This window comes from Mustela nivalis (genome assembly GCF_964662115.1).
Source record: "Mustela nivalis genome assembly, chromosome: 8".
Classification (NCBI taxonomy): domain Eukaryota; kingdom Metazoa; phylum Chordata; class Mammalia; order Carnivora; family Mustelidae; genus Mustela; species Mustela nivalis.
In genome coordinates this window covers 104,996,388-105,023,168 of record NC_139027.1, presented here as the reverse complement: position 1 = coordinate 105,023,168, position 26,781 = coordinate 104,996,388, and the positions used below count along the sequence as shown (strand labels likewise).

General features: G+C 36.3%; 1 protein-coding gene across 4 annotated transcripts in view; it reads left to right on the top strand.

Moving 5' to 3' along the window:
* Positions 1-26,781, top strand: part of MACROD2 (mono-ADP ribosylhydrolase 2) — a 1,944,634-nt gene that overhangs the window by 1,182,865 nt on the left and 734,988 nt on the right. For all 4 annotated transcript variants that reach the window (XM_082743694.1, XM_082743700.1, XM_082743702.1 and 1 more), the window contains exon 6: positions 17,176-17,297. In XM_082743694.1, the coding sequence (XP_082599820.1) occupies positions 17,176-17,297 (122 nt within the window). The remainder of the gene's footprint in view (positions 1-17,175; positions 17,298-26,781) is intronic.

Here is a 26,781-nt window from a genome sequence, read left to right as displayed (position 1 = left end):
AGAGACTGCCAGGTATATTACAGGCCTGGAGAGGCTACACAGGTCAACAGAACAACATAAGCCAAAGATCATAGCTGCGGGTGCCATTGATATGCAAATACATTTGGCAAAATCAACGTCTGCATCTTGGATGTCAAGTCAAAACTGAAGCATCAGGTTATGTGTAGAATTTTGGTAACAGAGCTACAGGCTGCTCCTTTTGCTATAGACCAGTAATTCTCAACATGTGGTTCCTAGACCGGCAACATCAGAATCACCTGGAAGTTTGTTAGAAATGTAGATTCTTGGTCCCCAGCCCCACTCCATCCCAGACCTACTGAATCAGAAACTCTGGGAGTACATCCTAACAACCTAGGGTTTAATAAGCCATCTAGATGATTTTGATGTACTCTTAAGTTTGAGAACCACCCACCCAGACTTCTATGAGGTACCAAAGGAGAGAGTGGTCTTTTGACCTAGCAAAACTTTAGCATTTAGTGAGAGTACACAACAAGGGCATGGCTGTAGCCAAAAGTAGTATCTATAGGGAGGTCTTCTTGCCAAAGGAATCATCCTCCAAGGGCTCTTCTCTTCTAGTCAGAAGCTCTAATACAGACAAGAGTTCACACAAGGTAGGAAAATTCATGGTAAACCAAGTCCATTAAAGTGAAGGAGGGTCAGTGCATTGGCAGAGGAGCACCTAGGGTATGGTATTAAGTAGATTTTTGGCTCTTTCTGTTCTAAACCTTATTTCTTGAGCAAAGGCAAATCATACAAGTTGGCAAAAGCATGTCCTCGAGAATAATGAAGAAGATATCAGTAAAAGTAAGTGGTTTGGAAGAAGGTCTATACATCTGGTAGGCCCAGAACTTTCACTGGACAGATGTAATAAAGCCAGGTTTATCACAGCCTATAGATACAATCAATCCACCATGTGCTGGAAAGAAGGATGTTCTTTCTAACATAGGAAAACTCTGAGGGGAATTTTATTTTCTAACAACAGCAAAAAGCTTTTATTTCTCCTTTGACCTTTGTGCTTTCTCCAGTTCTCTGGCCAGGGCCAAATATGGCTTCATTGTTCTCTAGCTGTGTTCAGTACAGTGGTGACTGGAGCCAGTGAGAGGAATGGCACCATATGCTTCCAGCAACCCCAGCTTTGGCATTTCACTAGAATCTAAGTGATGGCTCTGAGGACGTTTCATAGATTCCTAGGGAATGGATAGATTCTTAGGCCCAGAGTATAGGTTTCAAAAGGGACCAATGTTGTCTTCATGAAATTCTATAAATTGTGTTTGTATGTCTTTTGTGACTGTTTTCTTCTCGATTTAATAAGAATATTAAAAGACAGAGTGTATTTGGTTTAATCTTATAGAAACTTTTGTAGTATGCTATCAATAAAATTGTCAATAATAATTCCATTAGAAAGGTTAATTTTGTTGTTCTTTATTCTTTAGGGTTTTTTATTATACAGCAGTGTCGAACACACTCTTGCAGTTCATTTACTGTAGTAGAGAACAAAGATATTAATCTTTCAGAATGAAATAAATAGTAAAACTTAAAATTCTATACAAACATGTTATCGATATTGCCTTCTGTGTATTCAGAATGCTACACAGTAAGGGTATTTCAGAAAATAACTCAGCTGCTTGATGTATTTCTGCTTTAAACATCTCTGGACAGCTAAGATTATAACAAAGCATAGAAATCTAATGTTCAGGGTAAAAATAAATGTCCCTTTTAAATGGAGCACTTTAAAGTGGGGTTTGTACTTAATGTGTAATAATTGGGTATCTGAAGACAACACTTCAAATTTGAATTATTCTTTTTCTGGTAAATGTATAATTCATTTTTATTTGAAATGTGTAATATTTAGAGGCACCTGGGTAGCTCAGTCATTATGCATCTGCCTTTGGCTCAGGTCATGATCCCTGGGTTCTGAGATGGAGCCCCACAATGGGCTCCCTGCTCAGCAAGTCTGCTTCTCCCTCTCCCTCTGCCTGCTGCTCCCCCTGCTGTGTTCTCTCTCTCTGTCAAATAAAGAAATAAAATCTTTAAAAAATTAAAAATAAAATGTACAATATTTATTAAAAATGTGGTCTAAAATGGGTCTGGCTTGGAACAATGTTCTCATCAATTCTAAAAGAAACACTATGAAATAGCTAGAATGATGTAAATAGATATGTTTTCAGCCATGAAAATACTGAATATATTCCTTTTTTTCCTTGTTTTCTTATGTATTTATGTATGTGTATATTTTAAACGTGGTACCATAGCATATGCTGCTTTATCATGTTCGAAAAATAAAAACATACCTTTTAACATTAAAAAAGCTGAATTCTTAGAAATTTCTATAATTTAGTTGTTAGCTACATGAGGAATACATTCCTTGTTAAAATGTCTCTTTGTGAAATTCAGTCAACAATTACATCACTGATTTTTTTTTTACTTCTTTGTTTTATGTATTTTTTTCTTATTAGAGATACCCAGTCAGTCTTGCTAAAGGATTGATTATTCTCATTAGAAATAGAAATGTGATAAAAGTACATATAGCTTGTATAGATTGATAAAGATATCATGAAGAAAATGAGAAGTTGTACATTAAGTAAGGTCAAATCCACTAAGAGCTAGCTAATAAATCTTAGCCTGGACAAAAAACAAACAAACAAAAAAAGAATTTATATCCAGTAAAATAGTTGGTAGAGAATAGAATTATATATGATATGTGTAGAAGTTAGAGGAAGGTCTTCCTATCAGAGAACTAAGTTTCAAGCAAAAGGACACCTAATGGAAAGAAAACAGCTGAAAACTAACTTACTGATCCAGAAAATAAGTTGAAGAAATACTCTAGAATGTGCAGTAGATAACATATTAGAGAAGATATGAAGATAATTGTTAAGAATTCTAGAAATAACAGATAAAATGAGAGAGTAGTTATAACCTCATATCTAAAAAGAAAAAAAAAAAATCCTGTCTTGAAAGAACCTAAGCAGAATTCAGAATTCCAAGAATAGATAGGAAGTTCCCAGAAGTTCTGGAGAGGAAGAGAAATCCAGCTTACTTATGGGAGTATAAAAATCAAACTGGCTTTTTCTCACGGAAGAAGGCTTTGAAGCAAAATCTTCAAAATTCAGAGAGAAAAATTAATTGGAACCTAGAATCATATATGCCAGGAAACTAACATTCAGAAATCAAAACAAATGAAAAACGTTTGCAAATCCAGTGCCTTAGAAAATTCCTAGCTACAGACTATCTCTGAAAGACTTACTCAAGAATGTACTGCAAAAAGAAAAAAAGGGAGGGGAAATGAGTTGAAAGAGAGGGCCAGGGACCCAAGTAATAGTGGAAGCAAAGAAGCAGGATAATGTAAATTCTGACAAAATTGGTTAATATGAATGGTTATGGATTTTGAGAATGTAATGATGAAATACTAACTAGATGTGGAAGATCTTCTAGTTATCCCATGTATGTGCATTGTGAATTCAATTATGTACAAATACAAATCGATCAAGTCTAAGATTTGTAACCTACTCCATGCCAGTTATGGTGCTCAATGCTTTCACTTACAGTACGTAATTCATACCCCATATCAAACTTGAGAAGTAAATATAATTATTTTTGCAAAAGAGGAAAAGTAATTTGCCCAGATTCACTAATTTTGTGAGTGGGATTTTCCATTGGGATGTGAATAGTTTTCTTCCTCTTTCCTGATATTATCCAGTCTTATTATAATTACATAGTCTCGGGACCATCCTTTTCTGATAACTCTAGACACACCTCTATACTATAATTATTTTCCTGCTCATACCAAGCTGCCCATCTTGCACTTCATTTATTTCTTTCATCATAGTACCTCCTCAGCCAAATTATCTTATCTCAACAGCACCCCATTTCTGAATAAAAAGTGGAATTTTTATTCATTGGCCCACATGATAGTATATTTCTAGAGAATTGGTCACCAGGTATTACTTATTCATTTACAGGTATTTCTTTCTTCTAAAATCTGATAGTCTTGCTTAATTATCAAAGCTTTCAGACAAATATTTCATTCTTGTCAGCTGAATTACTATGAAAAGTTCACTCTCTCTCTCTCTCTCTCAGTTGTTGTTTTATTTTGTTCTGTTTTGCATGGTTTTACCTTAATGGTTTCCACTACATAATCTTGCAGAGGCACATGTTACCTCTTTGAATCCGAGTATCACATGAATCATGTTTGAAAGGCTCAGTGATATATTCTATTTCCCTCATTGATTCTGTGCCAGGCCCAAAGTAGGCAAGGAAGAAGAAAAGCTTTAAAAAAAAAAAAAAAAAGGCTGCCCTGACATAGGAAAATTCATCATCTTAAACTGTCCATTGTTTTTTTTTTTCTCTTAGTAATCCTTCTCTAATTTTTGACCTCATTCTGCACTTGATTTTTATAAGGATAGACTTTTAAGAGGTTTGACTAGTACCACAATAATTCAGACCTTGATCACTGATCTGATTTTCCTATTTCTGTCATCCCCTCAGTCACCCAGGGTGAAGATACTGTGAATAAATTCTGATTCCCCCCTTGCTTTTCTCCCATCCGGCTTGAAACTATCATTATGAAACTCTGCCAGTTTACCTTTATGTTTCTTGACTATTTACCTCCCTTTTCATTCCAACCAACATGGTTTAATGTTAGGTGCTCTCCTTTCCTTTAGAAGTTTCCAACTCATTCTGCAAAGGAGTATGAGGAAGTAAAACCATTGCCATGATTTCCCTTGGGAATTCATGCTTTTCAAGGATCCCTTTTTTCTTTATCCTGTGATGTCTTAAAGAATTCTTGCTTAAAACGCTGTTATCACTATTTTCTTTTCTACTGGAATCAGTTGATCTGGGAGCAGTCATCTTAGCCTTTCTTCCTTGGGTCCTTGCAAGCTGCTTGTTTAAGAAGCATTTCTCCGTTCTCAAGAAGTTGGTGAATAGAAATGATCTAATCACCATCTCATAGAAGAGGAAAGAGATATAAGCCTAGATTGTAAAGATTGAGCAAAAGTCAAAAATTGCATTTAGTTAAGATTATTCTTTTAAAAATTCTGTAACTCATATAAAAGTTGAAGCAGAGAAATACCATTTCTTAACAAACCCCATACATCTGGTTTTCCTTATATAGTTGAAAACCATCACTGTTTCTTCAAACTCGAGGACCAGATAAAGGAGTTAGTGGTGTCCATTTTGCATTAGAAAAGGAAATACTTATATTTAATTATTATATCTGTACAGCAGGAAGCACTAGTGTAGCAGTTCTCAAAGTGTGGCCTGGGGACCCCTCTTTCAGGGGATTTGTTGTCTATACCATGTTCATATTATAGTTAGAGGTTATTTACATGTCCTACTCTCTTTCTCTCTTGAGTGTACAGTGCAGCTTTCCAGAGGTTGCATGACACGGAATAACATCATTTTCCTGATAGTTAAAGGCATATGTGCTTCTATTTTCTTGTGTGATGTATGTATTCACTGAAACAAAAGCTCATTTTGATCTTCAGTTAATTTTAAGAGAGTAAAGAGAAAAGCTTGAAAACAGCTCCTATCTTGCACAATGAGCCAACCCTCTCTGAGAGGCAGATGGAAATGTAGACTGATCTTTCGGACTCAAGCGGTATAAGTCAATCTGTTCATGTTCGTGTTAGAGCAAACACTCATTGTGGAAATGTTCAGTGGAATTAGCCTTATTATTTAAATATTTTGTCATTCTTACCCTCCCTTGCCCCTTGTTCATATTGTTGGAGATGCATAAATGACCTCATGAAAAATGTGGCTTCATGGTATAGAAATTTCCATATATTTTTTCTTTTAGAATATATATTAAAATAATTCTTAAAGTGTTCTGTCCTTCTCATTGTCTTTTCTAAATACAAGCGTTCCTTTAGAAAATTAGGTATAGAGGGGCGCCTGGGTGGCTCAGTGGGTTAAGCCCCTGCCTTTGGCTCAGATCATGATCTCAGGGTCCTGGGATCAAGTCCCGCATCGGGCTCTCTGCTCAGCAGGGTGCCTGCTTCCCTCTCTCTCTCTCTCTGCCTGCCTCTCCGTCTACTTGTAATTTCTCTCTGTCAAATAAATAAATAAAATCTTAAAAAAAAGAATTGTAAAAAAAAAAAAAAAAAAGAAAATTAGGTATAGAGACTTGTGTGGATGTGTAGACCATGAGAGTGGAAGCAGAATGAGAATATACGTGTAAATGTACAGAATACCTCTAGTCTAGAGCTGAGTTATGAATGCACTGGTCTCTAAGAGAAATTATACTTGGTTTATTTTGATGGAGAGGTAGGCTCATTATACCCAGATGTCATTTTTTAAAGAAATGTGAACAGTGATTCCATTAATTTTAGAGAAGATATGTAGAGAATCTATCATTTTCCATTTTGTCATTTGAGAGCCAAAACTAATCTCTAGAACAAAGCAAATTTATTCTAAAATTAGCTAAATGAAGATGAGGGAAGTGACACATTTAAAAATGCATTTATTTAATTATCTCTTGCAAAAAAAGGCAAAGGAGTCACCACACTTTTTTTTTCCTCCCTATGGGAAGTCTTTGGAAAGAACCTTGTTGGAGTGTGATGGTGTTAGAGTCTTTTTTTTTTTTTTTTTAAATCATCTGTTGTGCACTTATTAGGAAATTTTTGATCAGGCTATGCTGAATCTTTCTGTAAAGAAATAGATTCTCAGTTCCATAAAAATGTATGTTGACTGATATGAACCAGTTAAACTACATTCCATTGTTTTCCCAGTCCAGACTGGCCATTCTACCTCATTGTTTTCTCTAATCCAGTATATCATATCTGATTTATTTAATCACCCACAAATTCACTAATTATCCATTAAACAACTGTTCCCATTGAGTTTTTGGCTTTGTGGGAAACTTAAACATAGATTTGTCATGTTCCCTGCAGTGGAAACAGGGAGTCTTTACATGAAGACAGGAAACACAGAATCACAGCATCACAGAATTAGAAAAAATCTTGGAGAACATATAATCATATTTGATTACCTCCAATGACAAGAAACGCCTTGCCTCCTCAGGCAGAATGTTGTCTTATTACAGAGCTCTGACTGATGGAATCTTATTAGTTGTATGTACAGAAATGTTGATGTTAAAAGTCATATAAATGATCAAACATAAGTGATACTGGAGACCACAAGAGGAGAAATGAGTTCAGAATTAGTTCATGTAGTAGTGCTCATGGATCACCGATTAAAGTGAAGATAAATACCCTTTGGGTTTTATGGAATGGAAAGGATTTTGAAAGGCAAAGGTGAGGGGCTCTCTCAGCACCAGGAAAAGTCTGGAGTCAGAAAAACACAAGATTTGTTTTGTGCAAGTGAATGGGGGCAATTGCCCTATGTACCTGGCACAAAGTGGATTCTCAATGAATATTTATTGAATAAAGGACAAAATTAATGACTGAGTGAATGATCACATAAGAGTCTTTCTTGTCCAGACTGGTGTTGGTAAGGGAGCTGTAAAGGAAGGCTGATGACAAGTGAAGGCGTGCCGTACATCAGCCTTTGTGTCCTGACAATGACCCACCCCCTGCACATTCTAGTTCTAGCCTAGATTCTGCATTTGTAAAATTACCCTCACCATTGCGGGGAGGAGTGGGAAGGCTATATGGAGGGGGGTAGTGATGACTAGCTTTCACTTATTTTTACCCATTAAGTTGGATGCTTAAACTCTACTTTCCCCTTGCATCTTAATAAAATGCTGGTTTTGCATCTGTCTGAAAAGGCTGCAAATTGCTGCCCATCCCTTGAACCCGAACAAAGACCTTATTATTATCTTCCTTGAAAAAGTCATATTGTCTATCTGGACCTCCACCTCCTCTCACCCCTGCTACTGAAGCATTAGAAATGCCATGTATTTGACTCACTTCCTTCTAAGATGTGTTCTCTTTTGGTTCATTCTAAAATGATGTGAAATGTTGGAATTTTGCAGATAATTCAGCTTCCCACAGTCTTTCTGAGACCCCTCTCTGTTGGAAATAACACTATTGTAATGCAGATGTCCCCAATACCCTGGGAAATCCCAAAGATTCTATAAATGGCTGACCACAGGATATCCCTTTTACACAAATTTCAATCTCTGCTATTGAAAATGGACCCTTATATATAGGGATCCATTGAACCAGGAGACTTGTCTCATCAGCAAAATCAAACTTAAATAGATTTTTGGCAGAAGAGGGGAAGCTAATAAACTATTAAAGATAAGCTTTGCCCTTTTCTTTCTTTCTTTCTTTCTTTCTTTCTCTCTCTCTCTCTCTCTCTCTCTCTCTCTCTCTCTCTTAATATAGAGGGTAACATTTTGGTAGAAACTGCTCAAATAATATTTGATAATTTAAACCATGGCAATATCATCACATTGTCAGGTAAAAGTGGGATCAAACTTCAACCTGAGCTGGGTGTATTCATTCAAGCTTTGGCAGTGCATTCGGTATGCCTTTATCAACTGCAAAATACAAAAGTTGTTCAGCTACTTAGTATTTAATCTTAGACACAGACATCTTATTTAGGGAACTATAACTCCCAAGGAGGCTAAGAGAGGTACACCAAAGCTCTTTTGTAACGAAAAACAGTGAAAAGAAATAGTTAATTCACAGACTCAAAGGAAAATGGGCTAGAAAAAAACACTGTAAGTGGTAGTTTGTCCCAAACTCATGCATGACTGTTGTCTTTCTGAGCATAGAAAGAAATCCATCATGCAGCTGAAGAAGTGTGTGAGCAAATAATCCAAACTTAGAAACCTGCAAGGCAATGGTTGAAGTACATTCTAACTGATGTCTGCAGCAGATTGAAAAGGAACATCTTATGGACAATTGATTGTTTTTTGAAATACAACAAAAACAGGCTTTGAAAATGTGTATATGAAACCATTGACCTATATGGAGAGAAAAGGCAGCATTTACTTTGTAATGCTATGAGGTGGTAATTCAATTTCCTGTTTACTGAACTTCAAGTGTGCTGTTTCAGGTCATAGATTGGTGGTGCTTATCATATAAATTGGCCAATAAGATTTACAAATAGTACCTTTAGTGCTTGGATAGGTGGTTGTATCTTTAGAAAAGAAAATCAACATAACAGTATACATTATTTTTCACCACACGCAGTGCTCCATGCAATTCGTGCCCTTTAATTTAATTCCACACATTGGTTTTCTCCTTAAAATTCATGCAATTTGAATATGATTGACAGGGCACTGCATCATTATGCAGTCTGTTAGATGGACTGATTATGCTTATGAATACAAGAGTGGAGTGAATGAAAGCAACATGTAATTGATTCTACACTGGTCTGACTGTTCATTAACAGTTTGAATGTAACACCGTCACTTCTCAAATGGAAAATGATGCGAGCCACCTATATGTGCTCTCTCATTTGTTTTAAAATTCATTATGCTAATATTTTTCACAGAATGTTTTCGCTGATTTTCTTTCTTTCTTTTTTTTCCCCCCCAAGGATAAGTCTGATTGAATCTTTGTAAATAATTCTCCTGCTTTCAATACTTATTTGGCATTCCAATCACACATTTTTCAGTTTACACTTTTGGAAATGAAAGCGTGCTCTCCCCTGTACCCCCTCCAAAGAAAACCTATCCTATTCCCCTTTTCTGTGTAGTTCAGACTAATTTCCCAGGATAAAATGAATTGGGGGAATGCAAGGTGGTGGTTATAACTTCAAAACAAAAGAGGTGATTTATAGACTGATTGATTTCTGAAATAGATGAGCAAAAACAGCTTTCATTTGTCTTGCCACACTTTCAGTGTGATAGAGCACCAAAGGGCCTGCCATCTCATTTTCCATACCTCTTCAAGGGCTTGCATTTGAAATGTTGATTAAATGTACAAATCACATGGTTTTTTTCCTCAGCTTTCCTCACTTGTATAAGAAAGGACCTTTCCTTTCTTGAATGAGAAGCTGGGCATTTCGGGGAAATAGCGTTATTTTATTGCTCACAGGGAGATATGATGCTGATACTATAACAGCCATCCCTACCCTTTCCTTTGCCCCCAGCTTCCTGCCAGATTTGAGTGTAGAATAAGCAAAGAAGCTAGTGCTGGGCCTGGCAGTTCTATGTTGGGGCTAAAATAACACTGTGCTCTCCAAATTAGATTGTATTTACAATTAATAAATGTATTAATTCAATCTCTCTCCAGCTCTGATTTTTATTAAATGAGGCCATGACTTATTTAAATAATAGGTCTGAGAAAACACTGGAAATAGTTTTATTATTATTATTATTATTATTATTATGGTGAGAACTTTCAAAACTTACTCTCTTAGCTGCTTTCAAATATGCAATATGGTATTATAAACTACAGTCACTGTGCTATATATTACACACCCAGGCCTTATGTATTTTATAACCGGAAGTTTGTACCTTTTGACCCCCTTCATCCAATTCTGCCACTCCAACCCCTAAACTCTACCTCTGGCAACCACCAATATGTTCTTTGTATCTATGAGCTTGGGTGTGTTATTATTGTTTTGTTGTTTTAGATTCCACACAAAAGTGAAATGACATGGTGCTTGCCTTTTTCTGTCTGACCTATTTCACTTAGCATAAAGTTCAAGGTCTATCCATGTTGTCAAAAATGGCAGGATTTTTTTTTTTCTATTTTATGGCTGAATAATTATTTTATGGCTAAATATTATTCCACTCTGCAAATACAGACCACATTTTCCTTATCCATTCACCTATTGGTGGACACAGAAGTAGTTTCCATGTCTTGGCTAGTGTCAAGAATGCTGTATGAACATGGGGGTACAGATTTTTTTTCAGCTCATGTTTTCATTTCCTTCAGATAAATATTCAACAGTGGAATTGCTAGATCTTATGGTAGTTCTAGTTTTAATTTTTTGAGGAATCCCTACACTGTTTTCTATAATAGCTACATGGAAATAGATTTAGTCATGTTGGCTTTTTCTATGGTTTCTAATATATCTACTGCAAGAGTTTTTAATTAAAAAACATGCTGGGGAGCCTGGGTGGCTCAAGGGATTAAGCCTCTGTCTTTGGCTCAGGTCATGATCTCAGGGTCCTGGGATGGAGCCCCGCATCGGGCTCTCTGCTCCGCAGGGAGCCTGCTTCCCCCCTCCCTCTCTCTCTCTGCTTGCATCTCTGCCTACTTGTGATCTCTCTCTCTGTCAAATAAATAAAATCTTAAAAAAAATAATAAAACATGCTAACCAAAACAAAGCCCAAGTGTCTGGGAAGTCCTGAGTTGTGGCCATTGTAAAATATGTTCATAAATTCTTTGCTATTCTTACCATCAAGAGGAGTGGTTTATGTGTCCACATTTGAAATGGGTGGGATTGTGGGATAGTTGCAACCAATCGGGATAGGGGTAGTGATACTATGCAACTTCCAAGGTTGGGTTATAAGGGTAACTTAGCTTCTACCTCTGGTATACTTGCTTTTGGAACCCTGAGCTGTCATGAGGGCAAATTGACTACTCTGAGGCCACCATGTTGTGAGGAAACCCAAACTAGTCTTTATGGAGAGTCCCTGAGACTCTCTTCCCTGAAGAGGGAAGGATGTCCGTCCAACTCTTAGCTGCTTTATCACCACCACTGTTCCACTACCAACCATGGACTGACTGCAACCATGGGAGACACCCTATACCAGACCTTTTAGCTGAGCCCTTTCAGAATTTCTCACCCAGAGGAACCATAAGAAATAATGAAATGGTTGTTACCACTCTTAAGCTACCATATTTTGGGGTAATTTTTGTTTATTTTGTTTCGATTCATGGGGTATTGTTTTTTTGTTTTTATCCATAGCAATAGCTAACCAGAATCTGCGTGTGTACAAACTATGAGGTAAAGGCAATGGGATTCATGATAAACATGCCGAATTTTGTATATACAAATGTATATCATTTCCTTCAATTAAATAGGCACCTTAGGAAACCTTTATCTATAATCACATTGCCATTGTGATATTGTATCTCCCCATGTTGATGTACGACTTTGGACATTTTATTCTCCCTCTCTAGTTCCCAAACAAGGGAAAACAGATGAAATTTTCTATATAGTCCTTTTCATTCCCAAAAATTTTTAGCTACTATTCAAAATTCTTTGATTGCTGAGATATATAGGATGTATATGTCTATACTACATTTCCACTATAAAGTGTCTAGGATTCAATTTGCATATTAAGATTGTAGTGAAATATTAAAGGTAGATATTAAAAATATAGGAGAAAAATGTCCTTTTGTCCATCATTTGAACCATGCTTTTAACTGAAAATAATTACTTACATAAAGAGATTATTGAGAGTAGCAAAATAAGGAAAGATATACCTATGGAGTCATTCTGTTAAATCCCTTGGAACTGTATCTTTTTCAAGAATATTTTCATATTTACAGTGATGTAAGATCATCTTTATAAAGCACAGTAACAATCTTTGTATATTGTAGAGTATGGTAGATGGGATCCAGGAACATGGTTTAATAAACCATGTACCCTTTGTTTTAATGCTTTAAGTAATTGTTGAGTAGGTAATATATTCATATAATTTGAATGTAAAAAAAATATAACAGACAAACACTGAAATATCTCCTTCCCATATTTGCCTCTTCCCAAAGGTGAGATAGCCACTTCTCTGCCCAACACATGTCACACAGACCGTGGGAGCTGAGGGGCTGTCAGAACCATTACTGTGAAGGTGCCTGGTCCCCAGACCGACCCACGCTGGGGGAGGGGAATGGCCATGTTCAATGTTAAGATGTGTAAAAAAGACAAAAAAAAAAAAAAAGGTTTTTTAAAAGTGGGGGAAAACATCCAAGCACTTTAACCACCACGCCAGGTGAAATGATAGAGCTCATCTTCCTGACACCAACTGTCAATGCTGGAATTTGTATTGTTTTGTAAGGATTTAATAAAAGTCATAAAAACTTTTCCATCATGACCCTAGTAGGGAATCACTGTAATTAAGTGCATGTTACTCTTTCCAGAGTTGTTTTATGCAAGTATTAGCTAAAAAAAAAAAAAAAAAAAAAATTACATTCTTTCCTTCACCTGTGGGATATTTTTACACTAATGGTAGCATATTAATTATACCTCTCCACATTTTTTACTTAGTAATATATCTTCACTATCTTTACATAACCACATGTAAATACCTTCGTTGCTCTTTTTACAGAAACACAATATTTCATTGTATAAAGGCATAATTATTTTACTAGTCCCTATTGATGGACATTGAGGTTGCTTCCAATCTTTGCCTGTCATATACAGTGTTATAGTGAATGACCTGTATAAATGCCATTTTGCATATAAGTAAGCATATTATCTAGGATATATTCCTAGAAATAGAACTATTGGATCAAGAGGAGTCTACATTTATAATGTTGATAGGTATGTAAAACACTGTCTCTGGGGATGGGACCAATTTGCACTTTATTTGTATAAGTGTGTTTGAAAAACTTGAACCATGAGTGCTGCTCGTTTATCTGGACAAGAGTGAATTAGACTACTTAGAATCTATAGATCTATTCTTAATAGGCAAACAGGAGAGGAACTGAATTCAAGAACAGCAAAGAATCTTATAGGCCTTCTTATTCAACTCCTTCTTTTAACTTGGAGAGGGAAACCTAAAGAGGAGAGTGACTTGTCCAAGGTCACACAGCTAATTAGTGACAGATGTGGGACTTCTGACTTTTAATCAGGCCTTAGGACTTAAAGTGTGATATACTTTCCATATCAGAACAGAGATGATGACTCGTTTCTGCCTGTGTATATAAGATGTCTTGGATATTGCTGCTGTTGGTGGTGGTGGTAATTGAGCTTCTATATGCACCAGAAATCAAATTAAACACTTCTGTTTACATTATCTTATTTATACCAAGGAATCCACAAATTCATGTGCAAGTGAAAGCATTATCTATGGATTGAATGCATTTATCTCATACATATGTATCTACTATCAAGATGCTATTGTGTTCAACAAAATGTAAATTAATGTAAAGCCTCATTGATGTTGTAACAGCTGTTTGTCTCAAACTTGTTCTCCATCAATGGATTTTGAAACTAGTATTGTGGAAGGGTAGTCTGTGATATTTTTGATATTAGAAAAAGGATCCTTAATACTCACAAAACTTGCAAGCCCCTTGTTTAAGGTCTCTTGTAAATGCCCGGCCATCATTTTGTTCTCCATCTGTCCCTGATACAAAGGTAAATGTTAATGAGGCCACACATCTCAGAATAAACCACAGAGATCATCTAAGCAGTTCATTTGTTTTGTGGATAAGGAAACCAAGACAGGGGCCAGCGAAAGGGTGGCTTCATCTGGAGCACTTGGCAAGTCAGGGTTGGAGCTGGAATTGGAAAGCAGACCTCCTGAATGAGTTTTATAATGGGAAAAGAGGAACTTGTCAGTGTGGAAGAATCTCTCCTAAGTGCTATGAACAATTAAAATAATGAAGGAAATTTACTTTTGGGCCTCACATTGATTTCACCTTCAGCTTTGTGGATCTGAGAGGTCATTGTGTTGGTCGATAATAACACTTGATCTTGGATGTTGTAAGTTTAATATAGAGCATAAAATACAGGGATCAATATTTTGATGTTGAGAAGAAGGCTCATTGATTGGCTGTTTGTCCTTAGACTTTTAAATTAAATGGAGAACTGAAGAAATGTAAGGAATAGCTTTTCATAAATCCCATTTAAGTTATGTGGACAATGATGTCTACAGGGAAAAGCAAAGAAAAAGGATTTTTTAAATGTCACTATTTTCTCCTTTTATGGACTCTCTCTCTCTTTCCTCTTCCCATTAATGCCCCTAAGCCCTGTTTTTACTTGGCTCAAGTAGACACACCTTAAGACCCCAGATAAGAGGCACTTATTCTTGACCTTCTCCATCCATATTATAAGGAATCCAAGGTCATACCTTGTTTCTTCTTTATTAAGTATTTGAGGTACAGAGGCATTTGGGAACAAGAGAAGAAAACAAAATAAAACCCATGGATTTGTCCTTTAACAATGGCAGTGAGGGTACTGGAGTAGTTCTGGTATAACATTTCCCAAAGGTAAATTTGTGGAAATTTAGTACCTTGAAGTACTCTGTAAAACATAGTTTTTAACAGTCAAATGTATTCCATTCTGTATCCCCTCTGGTTGAGATTCATAATCCATTGTTGCATACTGAATGTCCTACCTAAGATAGCTGTTTTTTTTTTTTAATTGTTCTTTTTTTTTTTTAAGATTTTATTTATTTATTTGACAGAGATCACAAGTAGGCAGAGAGGCAGGCAGAGAGAGAGGAGGAAGCAGGCTCCCCGCTGAGCAGCAACCCTAATGCGGGGCTCGATCCAAGGACCCTGGACCTGAGCCGAAGGTGGAGGCTTTAACCCACTGAGCCACCCAGGCGCCCCAAGATACCTGTTTTGATTTAATTTCACCCAGTGATTCCCAAGTGTAATTGACCTTTAAACCCACAGCTTATCATACCCACTTTTGGGGAATGTTCTCTACAATCCTGTGTTGTTACTCTACAGCTTCTCTCCCTTTGGATTCATTGGGGGATTTAGACTATTGTAGCTAGGCACAAACAGGTAGTCATGAAGGGGAAAATGAAGTAAAGCCAAGCACAACCTTCCTTCTTCACGTATTCTAGCATTTGCTTCAAAATGGAAACTAATGTGAAATATTCAATTAAAAATTCACTACATCTGGTAGAGAACTTGCATTGCTTCAATAGATACAGCTCTTATGTGTTACTCTATTATTAAAAATATGATATCACTGTGTGCTAGGTTTTTGTTTTGTGTTCTTTTTCTTTTTCTTTTTGCTAGACATAACCTAATCTCCCTTTGTCCTTTCCTATGTTATTGGGGTTCTCACTTTAAAGCAACATTGGCCTGTGCAAGAACATCTGCATGAACTTGCTGGTGATGTTTCTGCCTGTTTTGATCACAAGATATCATCTTTAATATTATTTGACAAGGGCTTTAATCAACATTTTGAGGATTTCTCAAACATGAGATAATACCCTCAGTATTTTGAGTATTTAGTAGTCTGAGTATTTAGTAGGCAAACAACGAAGATTTTACCCTTAGTGACTTATTTTCTGCCATTTAAATTTCCTATGTAATTTAAGACTGTTCCATAGTCTCACTTTTGTGATGTGTTCTTATCTTGTCATTGTTGTTGAAATGAAGTGGTACTGATTGGACAAAGCAAATGATTTCAACTCATTATAATAGTCCAGTAATATTAGACCAAATTTGTCCTTCTGATCAAACATGATTAGTTGTTGTTACTTACGTCAATGAGATGGGCAAATAATCCAGATTAACAGCTAAGACTGGAAAACGGATGTTATAATGCGTTCAAGTAATTTGGTTTATAATTTGAGTTCTCTCTTATGATCCTTACAGACTTTAAAACTGAAACAGTTCTATTTCATTATGTTCCTAAGTGAAAAAAATTTATGTGTGTGAAGGTATTAAAAAAACACAATGACTAGTTTTATGTGCCCAAAAAAAAAAAAAAAAATCTAATTCTGTGTTTCAAATATAGAGGTTGAAAGTATAGATTGCTTTTTGAAAGTTTTAATATAGTAAACAATAGTAGGGACTAGTAGGGACTATCATGCCTAGCATACCTCATATATGTGAGGATTGGTAGGTTGCACTTTAAAATTGGTAGAGATATTTTAAAGTTATTCCTTTTAGGGTTATTACTAATTGTTACAAATTATCTTGGCACATTCTCAGAAATTTATCCCTTTTTATTGTGTACAATGCCTGGAACTATTGTCTTATTTATAAGTAAAGTGATGTGAAGCATTGGTTCTTCTTTCCCATGTCAATTCAGAATGCTCATTTTGCAGGCAATTATTTCTCAGTTATTTCTCACCAAGGGTTTGTCTTTTGCCAGGGTGCCAATTATTCACATCTTGTATTATAATCTGTCTTACTAGGATCTGACCAATAACAATGAAATAATTTACTGGTAGGGGATGCCCTTTCACAATTATCACCTTCCTGGGCAACTGCCTACTTTAAGAGGCTGTGCTATATAAAATCTTCTACCAGAGAAGCATTTGCATCATCAATAATTCTTAGCTTGCTTGTCTCCAGGCTCCAGCACAAATATCTACAATAAATAAAGCACCATTTGTGTGAAAAGTGAAAAATACCTTGCTTATGCTATTTCTCCTTCCTTTTGCATGTGCAGATGTCATCCATACCGTAGGACCAATAGCCAGAGGTCATATTAATGGTTCCCACAAGGAGGACCTTGCAAATTGCTATAAATCGTCTCTGAAGCTGATGAAAGAAAATAACATCCGATCAGTTGTAAGTTCTTTTCTGTTTCTCATTTCTTATTCTTTTCAGCCTTTGTATTTGGGAAAATAATACCATCCATTTCTAAAATTCAGAAAACTAAGGTTAAGGTTCTTAGTAAGTGATGTGCTACTGGCTATCATAACTCCACTCTTTTGTGTGCCCTAAATATTTGCTTAATTGTGTGTGATGTTTTGGGAGTTAAAGCTATAGAACCATACAACTAGAGCCATCTCACCTACTTTCTTTCATCCATAGTGCTGTTACCTTTTGGAGAAAGGGGGCGTGTGGGCATTTTAATTTAAAAGTTGATGCCTATTTGGGTCTTCTTATATTAATAGTCTGTAGCTGGGTATGCCACATCCCTTCTAAATTTTATCAATTTAGACTGAGAGATTTCAAAAATGTGGATCTAATCTACTTCCTTACCAGTAGGCTGGGATGAAAGGAAGTCTCTTCGAGCTGGATTTGGGAGTATTTATTCACCTGCTTTTCTTTTGCAACATGTCTGACGTTTATTACATCTCAATTACACCAGGAAAACAAAAGTATGAGAAAAATGAGAGTGTAAATACCCAAAAGTAAGTTAATTTGGTCAGAATCCCTGGGATCTTTTCTCATAGATGATAACCTTGGTGGAACTGTGGGGCAGGAAGATAGTTTAACCCTTGACTTCTTAACAGGCTGAATGGATCGACATTACTTAAGAGGTAACAAAAGCAGAGGTTTTATTATTTGCATGAAGGAGTACTGAGAGTCAGACACATTTAGATAACCTTAGTTGGTTGCTGGGCTTTTCATGCATGATTATATTTTTGAAATGCCTTTTTCAATGTACATTGGTGAGTTTGCTTAAAATAACACTTTTTTTTTTCAAACTGATTATACAATCTTTTAAATCTTTGCTTAATTATTAACAGAACATAATATTTTATTTCACTCTTTGATTTTTATTTTTTTTTCTTAAAAATGAATCAATAAGTAAGATCCCTCTGTCTTAGAGGAGAAAACTTGAGTTCAAAGAGAATGGAGCAAAAGAAACTATTAAACTTCGTGGGCTGATTTTGTTTTTTACAGCAAAATAAGGAAAATCAACCCAGGTGTGCACATTTAGGAATAATTAAAATTTTATCAATATGGCATATTGATTATAAAGGCAAGGGACTCAAGTGCTTCAAAAAATGGATATGTATGGAAGTTTCTAGCTTCTCAATTCTTTTCAGGTCTCAAGGTCTATATAGACCAAGTGACCTGAAAAGAATTAGCTAATGAATTCTCTGGAATAGCTAATGATTCCTTTTCTAAAGCCAAAAGAAAGTAAGAAGATGCTAGCCCACTAGAAATAGTGTAAAAATAGCACCCATTCTTTTAATAGGAAAAAAAAAGTCTCTAACGATGATGATCTTAAAACAATCATATCTGCTATTATATTACTTGCTCCCATTAGGTAAAGAGTGGGAGAATTATGGACTAAGTTCAATTGACTTTTGTCAGATGACCTACAGAGAGACTAAAGCAATGCTCTAATCATCCTGGGATTGGGATTAGGTCTACCTAAATACCTTGGATGATGATTTTGAGGGGTTAATTACATCTTACTTGGTGCTAAGCTAGTCGATGATGCTAAACCAAAGTCATTTTGATATTAATAAAAATAAAAATGGAGGTGGAAAATATTTGCAAAACATGAAGCAAGATTCCAGTTGAATGGATTTTCTGTCAAATACCTTGTCTCTTATTCATACACAAAACATCTATTTTCGTTCCTTCCTCCCTTCTTTCCTTCCTTTTTCCCTTCCTTCTCTTCCTCCCACCTACCTCCCCTCCCTTCCTTCCTCCTTTTCTCCCTCCACACTCTCTACTTTCCTTCCTTTCTTCCTCCCTCCCTTCCTTCCTTCCTTTATTTAAGAAGGAAGTGGGCTTTCTATTTTATATGGAATATCATGTTCTTGACCAATGTTTAAAAAAATTACAATGCTGATACAATCAAATCCTCATTATGTGGAGAAAATGGAAAATTCTTAGAAACTGATTACAATTGGATATATGTTTTAATGTATTGGCTTATACTTTGTGTACTTATTTTAATAGCTGGGGGAGAGAGGGTTGATATAAAGAGCCTGGCTATTAAAGTGGAAAATAAACTTAACTTGAGCTCATTTATATACATGTCACAGAAAATTTCTCATAAACCCTTTTACCAGAGGTAAAAGTGTGCTTAGTGTTTGCTTTACCAGTTGTCATGTGTGATGACTGATAAGCCAAGTCAGTATTCTGTAGCCTCAGTTTCCACCTACAAAGAATAAGTAAATTATTAGTGTTATCTCCAATCTCTCTAATTCAAGAGGCTGTTATGGGGATCAGTTGAAATAATGGATGTAAGATATTTGAAAAAATGTAATTCTCTATAAAACTCTTTGGCAATATTACTTCAAGTATAAGTTATTTTCACATTTTAGGTTTTGGCAAATTTAGGAGATTGAGATCATTCTTGCTTTGACATCTATTCTGAAAACCAGACCTCTAGACATTTATCATGTCATCTCTTGACGTTGTTCAGTCAGAAATTAATTATTATCAAGTATTCAGTTAGTACTTTCATAAAAGAAAAACTCGTTTTTTTCCCCTCTCCTGTGTAGGGAAAAACCTTGTCCTTCCTCATCGCACATTTATTCTTTGTGAAATGTTCACACAAAACATTTCACTCTGGTCACCAAATATGTGGAGGTTTCTCCTCATACCTTGCAATTCTCTGGAACACCAGCTGGGTATCCTACAATTTAATGCAATTCTGATACTATCTACTTGAAGATAGTTTCAGATCCCCTAGGTTAAGGGCTCAGCTCCATAAGGTTACCTATTCCCCAAACCCCTACACCTAAACCCTTCAGATGCCAGCAGCAACCTTGGGTTATCACCTATGTTTCTGAACCAACCAGCTATAGATCTAAGGTCCCAACAACCTCCTCTTGGGTTCAATTAATTTTCTAGGAGCGCTCACAGAACTCAGTGATACACTTACATTTACCAGTTTATTAAAGGATATGATAAAGGGTATAAATGAACATTTAGATGAAGAAGTACATAGAGCAAGGTCGGGGAGGATCCGGACCACAGGAGCTTCTGTCCCTATGGAGTCGAGGGCTTCCTTTACTCCTCCGGCGTGGTTGGGTTTGGCAACCTGGAAGCTCTCTGAACCCGTACTACTGGAATTTTATGGAGACTTCCTAAGATAGGCATGGTCAATCATCAACTCCCATTTCTAGCCCCTTTCCCCTCTCTGGGGGATGAGGGGCAAGGCTGAAAGTTTCAAGCTTCTAATCCTTGCTTGGTCTTTCTAGTGAACAGCCCCCTTCTAGGAATAATCCAGGAGCTCACCAAGAGTTACTTCATTAGAATAAAAGATACCCCAAGTGCTCCTATCACTTAGGAATTTATAAGAGTTTTAGGAGACCTATATGAGAGATGAAGTCAAAGACAAGTATTATATTAGAGCAAAAGATGTTTTTAAGTTCTTATTACTTAGAGAATTATAAGAGTTTGGGGAGCTCCATGTCAAAAACTGGGGACAGAGACTAATATATATTCTCTATTATCTCATAATATTATATTTATTTGACAATTAAAACCACTATTAATGTTTGTAACTATTAATATCATCTTATTTATAGTCATTAATGATGTAATTGTTATTATTACCAACTCATGTTTGTATTGACAGTGCAGAGCATACCACAGAATTCTATTGCTCAGTACATGCATTGAATTAAATTAAATTATACCAGTCTTGTCACCACACTTAACTATCTTAAATTTATAGTCTAATCTTTAAATTTTCAAAAAATACTCTTATATTATGATGGTTTCTCCCACTATGTGTCATTTTACAACAAAGCTACAAAAAATGAGTAAGGATTAACTAGTTAAAGTGGTATAGTAGATATGTAACAAAGTAACCATAAAGCAATATGGTTAAATACTGTAATGATCTGGACCAGGTAGGCTGTGCTACAACTATAGACAACCTCAAGATCTCAGCAGCTTACATTCAGAGACCTTGGCTAATGGACATTCTGTCATCTCATAGTTGTGCTCTTTTGAACTGACAGCCTGCTCAGCTTTAGAACAGAGGCCTTGCAAACTCATGCATGAACTTTTTACTGTCTCAGCTTAGAAGCAACAGACACCATTTCTGCTCCTATTTCATTGGTCAAAATATTCACATAAACCTGCCTACCTGCAGGGGGCTAGGGAAATATTCCTGAATAAAAGAAATACTTGCCAGGCACCACTTTTCTGCCAAAGTTAAAGCAAAAGCTTGGAGATCACAACATAGGTATCACAGATTTCTGAGATTTCTGCTTTATTCTTATATCTCCAAAGAATTTTTTTTTTAATTTTACTGGAGGTAAAACAAAGAGTATAATCATTTATTTACTTTAAAAAATATTAATAAAACTTATTGTGTGCCAAGACTTTTCTTTGGGAGGGGAATGAGCAGAGAGATGGGGAGAGAGAGAGAATCTTAAGCAGACTCCATGCCCTGTGTGGAGCATGTGTCATGCTTAGTCTTAAAACCCTGATATCAGAACCTGAGCTGAAATCAAGTCAGATGCTTAACCTACTGAACCACCAGGTGCCCCGCTACCAAGACATTTTTAAGCATCCTCCTAAATCCCAGAAGATATAATGGTTGTCTTCAAATACATAATTTGTCTCCATCTCCTGCCCATCCACACAAATAAATAGATAAGATCATCATATCTATTGTATGATTTGAGAGCATTCTCTCATTCCCATCACTCTTACATATTTTCCCACAGATGTCTGGAATTCCATAATTAATGAGTAATTTATGATGGCCAGGCATTGTCTTTTCTCTGCAATTTTCCTTTAAAATGCAAATACTCCCGAGATCTGTAGATAATTAATTTCCTAATACCTTAACATGAAGAAATTCATCAAATTACTTTTCACTTTGGCAGGATGAATTAGAGGATGATAAAAGTGCTCAGGGCCTCAGCCTGGAGGAGGAGGGGAATTGGAAGGAGGTCTGGAGGAAGTTTGGGAGAAACAAAAAACACAGAGGGATACAAATAAATTTCACTTAGCTTCAGTTTTTTGCTAAAAAGAGATACCCTTTAAATACAGAGGAGGGGAAAAGTTACATGTGATTATCTAGAAATAAGGTAGTTATTTGCTTTTGGAGGTGTTGTAGACAAAATTTTTCACTATGAAAAAATAATATTCTTTTATTAATTTAAGAGAGAATGTTTCCTTACATTTCTCTCCTCTGTCTATTCTTCTTGGTGGCTTCTTTTCAGTATATATCTACATGTTTGCTTTAGGTTGTAAAAGGATAAAAGTAATCAATAAATCCAATGGTTCATTTTATAGTGGCACGTCTCTCCTATGAATTATTAATTAGCACAGCTTTATTAATACTGATGAATGTTTAAATTTATGATTTCAGTCATGATTCTTCTTCTAAATCTTACCGTAAAGAGTTTCAAATGAAAAGTCTGACCCATCTTCCATGCTTCCTAGACCTTGTTTGTGCATGTACCTTATTTCTTCCAACCTACTTCAAATATAATTCACTTATTTTCCTCCAACCACAAATTTCCCTTGGGCAAGATTCAAATATATGCAGATTTACTTGTATATACATTATCTGCAACCTTGAAAGTGTTGATTCCAGGATAGGCAAAAAAATGTAGGCAACATGGAGAGGATAATCAGAAATAGGAACAGGGGGAAAAAGTTGAAAGAAAAGTCAGAGAGTGTAGATTTTCTCAGCAAAACCTTGGGAAGGATAAAGGTAGGTGTCAAAACACAGGTCTTAGAAACACAGTATTCTAATACATGTGGCTTGAAAAATGAATAGTCAGATTGGTGAAATTCAACAACTGCATTATTTTAATGTCTGGGACAATGCTGTGTCCTGAGAAGGGGTATTGTGGGACTTCACTTATGCAGGATATCCTTTTGAATGTATATTACCTAAATCATATAAAGGAAATTATTTGTATTGGTGATTATCTTGGTTAAATCTAAGAGGTGAGTGTAGGGTTGATGGCAGTAAGGAAAGATTCCTTTTGACAGGGACCATTATGAATAATATTGATGTAGAGGTACTATAATATCATAGATATTATCTTATATGTCGTACTGTTTTTGTTGTTTTTAAGTGAGCATAGAAATATTTTATAAGGATTTTTGTGTTTGTCTTGCCCTCTATTTCTTTTCTGCAATATGATCTTAAATTTCCTCAATGGCAAATTCTACCAACAGTTTTACTTTTAGAAACCTAATCCAAGCCATTCAAAAAGGATCAAGTGATTTCTGCCCTCAGTATCAGTTAAAAGGAAAAGATTTATATCTGTCAGTGATACTGGATATTCAGGAAAACCCCTTGTAACTGACAAAATATAGTGTGCCCAGTTTGATGTTCTTTGAGGGAGAGCATGTAATAAGAAAATAGATGTTAATATAAAAACGATCAGAATCTGAATATAAACCAGATTTTATTTAGGTTAAAAATGATTTTCCCATGAAGTGTAGCTAAAAATTAATATGTGAATTTGGTAGTTTTATGTGATTATGAACAACTAAAAGTTGGGTGCTTGTTTTCATAGTATATACCTCTGTGATTTCTACTTGAGAACCATGCTAGATGATGTGTGGAATGTAAAAAAAAAAAAAAAAAATTAAATTTTTGCTGGTAGGAAACACCTAATATCAATAGAGATCCCTCAAAACTGGGTGGTTTTCCCTCCATGAGTCACAGAGTTTAAGAAGTAATGACTTCCAATGGAAAAGACAACAGACCTGCAACTTCACTGCTTCCTCTAAGCATTGCAGCAATAAGCAAATTTGGAATTCTGTATTTAATTATTTCACTGCAGTGTAGGTTTTCATTTTAAGGCATAGTCAAGTAAACCTTATTTTCTTATCCAAGTTCCCTTCTGAGAGGGTTGCCATGGCAATGAGTTCTCAGCCTGAAATTCTTAAATGCCGGTTTTATTTCATTATCTGAGTTTCCATTACAGGCCACATCAATCAATGCAGTCCCTTCTTCAAGAAGACTTCTGCAGCCTTAAAAAGATGACCCTTTAATTTGTTACCTCTGCTCCCCTGCCTCACTTGGTACCACCATTTCCCAGCCAGCTCTTCATTTCAAAACACCCTCTGCCACAAAGCCACGGGCGTGATCTTCTTCCCTCTTCTCTTTTTAGACTACATCTAGTCTTGGTTCTCAGCTATCTCATTTACGAAGGATAATGCTAAGTCTCTATGTCTTTCCTAGCCGGGATTCTAACAGCTGGGTAACTAATGATACTATTAATAAATAACAAGAACAGAAGCATTTTTACATTTGCACTTCGCTTTATAGTTTACAACAGTGTGTTCCTACACATGATCTCATTTGTTATTCAAATTGTCCAGCTAGCTCTCTATGATTAGCCAAAGAGGGGGGAAAAAGGCTAAATCAGGATTTTTTTTTTCCTCTGTCTTCCCTGTGTTCACCTTTTATAAGCTATCCTAATTGGACATTAGGGGTACAAAATCTCGAATAATACTCTCATCAGGTCATTATTACTGGCAATAACCAGTGACCAAGGGCGGATAGTAGAGACAAGGAGGAGGGAGAGCATGGAAAGATGATAAATTCATAAGCCACACCTGGAAAACTTATAACTATACACCTAAACCCATATTTTCACATACTGCACAATTCATGCCTCCTGGTTGGAGAGATGACTAGAATTAGATCAGTCATTTAGCCAGGAGATAGAGTAATAAAAATAGTTAATATTTTTGAACCATCACTTGGTGCCAGACATTGTGTTTTACTCATTTAGTCTCTGAACTATTTGAGTTAGAGTGTGTTTTTTTCCAGAGGAGGAATATGAGCCAGAAGGGCCATAAGTAAATTGCTTAAGGTCTTACTTCTAACAAAAAGTGGGGGTGGGATTTAAATTGTGAAAGTCTAAATCCCTTGCTTTTTCCCCTTCTCCTGCGTTTTTAGTTTTTCTTTCTTCCTTCCTCCCTCTTGCTTTCCTTCCTTCCTTCCTTCCTTTTTGAGGGTGGTTTGGGACAATGCAATCCATTGGGGGGGAGGGTGCCACTAGCATTTTGTGGGCAGGGCCAGAGATGCTAAGACATGTGAGCTGACCAGGCATATGCTGAGAAACTGCCCCTTATCCTGTACAATGTTTTAATGTTCTGCTTGACAGTCATACAAATAAAACCTACTTATAAACAATAGTGTACATTAAAAACGGAACTTTTGCTTTCAGTATTAATGAACCACCATGAACATTAAGGGAAACTTGTGCTTAGTGTGCTCTGCATTTTGCCAATCATTCCATTGTTGGCCACACCACTTAGGGTAGTTGGCAACACAGCACACCTGTGTGAATCTGCATTTGCACATGTTTTTTTCTTCATGGTGATTCCATGTGAGAAAGCACCTCTCTGACCACGTCATTACGTGCTGCTTAATTCATTGTATGTGACACTAGGCAATATGTAGTCATGCCTGACTATTTACATGTTGAAAACAGAACTTGACTTTGTTACTTTCCTTTTATATCTCTTTCATATTACCCCTAGAGCATTATATAGATTTTTTTTAAAAATTATGTATTGTCTTAATTTGGGTTCCCCCTGAAACAGACCCTGAAACAAGGATTTGTGTACAAGTACTTTCTTTAGGAAGCTAGGACAGGAAGCACTGACAGAGGAATGGGGAATTAAGAAAGGGAAGAGAAGGCAGCCAAGAGTCAGGTTATAAGCAAGCTACCACTGTGGGTGGCAGAGGCTCACTCCTGCTGGGGAGCTCTGGGAAAGTATGTAAGACCTGCCTAGGATTTGTCCCATCTGGAGAATGAGGGGACCTGGGCCATTTATCTTTGACTTCCACTTGTAGGTAGCTGAGGACTGCTCCTGGGGGATTAACTCCCCAGACTTTCTTGTCTGCTCCTTGGCCAGGCTGAGAGACTACCCTGAGGCAGAATCCCATAAGGGGATCTGCTTGAGGTGGGCAGCTACTGGAACACTGAGTTCTGGGAGGATGTGGGTGGGTCACTGACACCTTCTGCTTCATGAATATAGCTGAGTAGTCCTATTTATAGATGTCATTTTAGCATACTCAAGAGGGCTTTTCAAAACAGTTGCTGTAAAAAGAGAATGTTGGGTCTGATTGAATTGCGAACTGTTGGGTTAAGTTAAACTGAGTTTTCAGTAGGGCAATGTGCTAAACACACATTGCCCAGAGATTTTTATTCTTGAACTCAGCATCCAAATTCTCTGCTTCTTTAAGTATAGTGTGATGTACAGGTTGTGACGATGGTAATTAATGTGACTAGTATTATAACCTATGGAATGAACAGAGTTATTAAAAGTGAAATTAATTCTTAGGTAGTAGAGAAGTAGTATCACAATATTGTGTCAGCTTGGTTGAATTTTTTTCCTCATCATCTCGGGACAC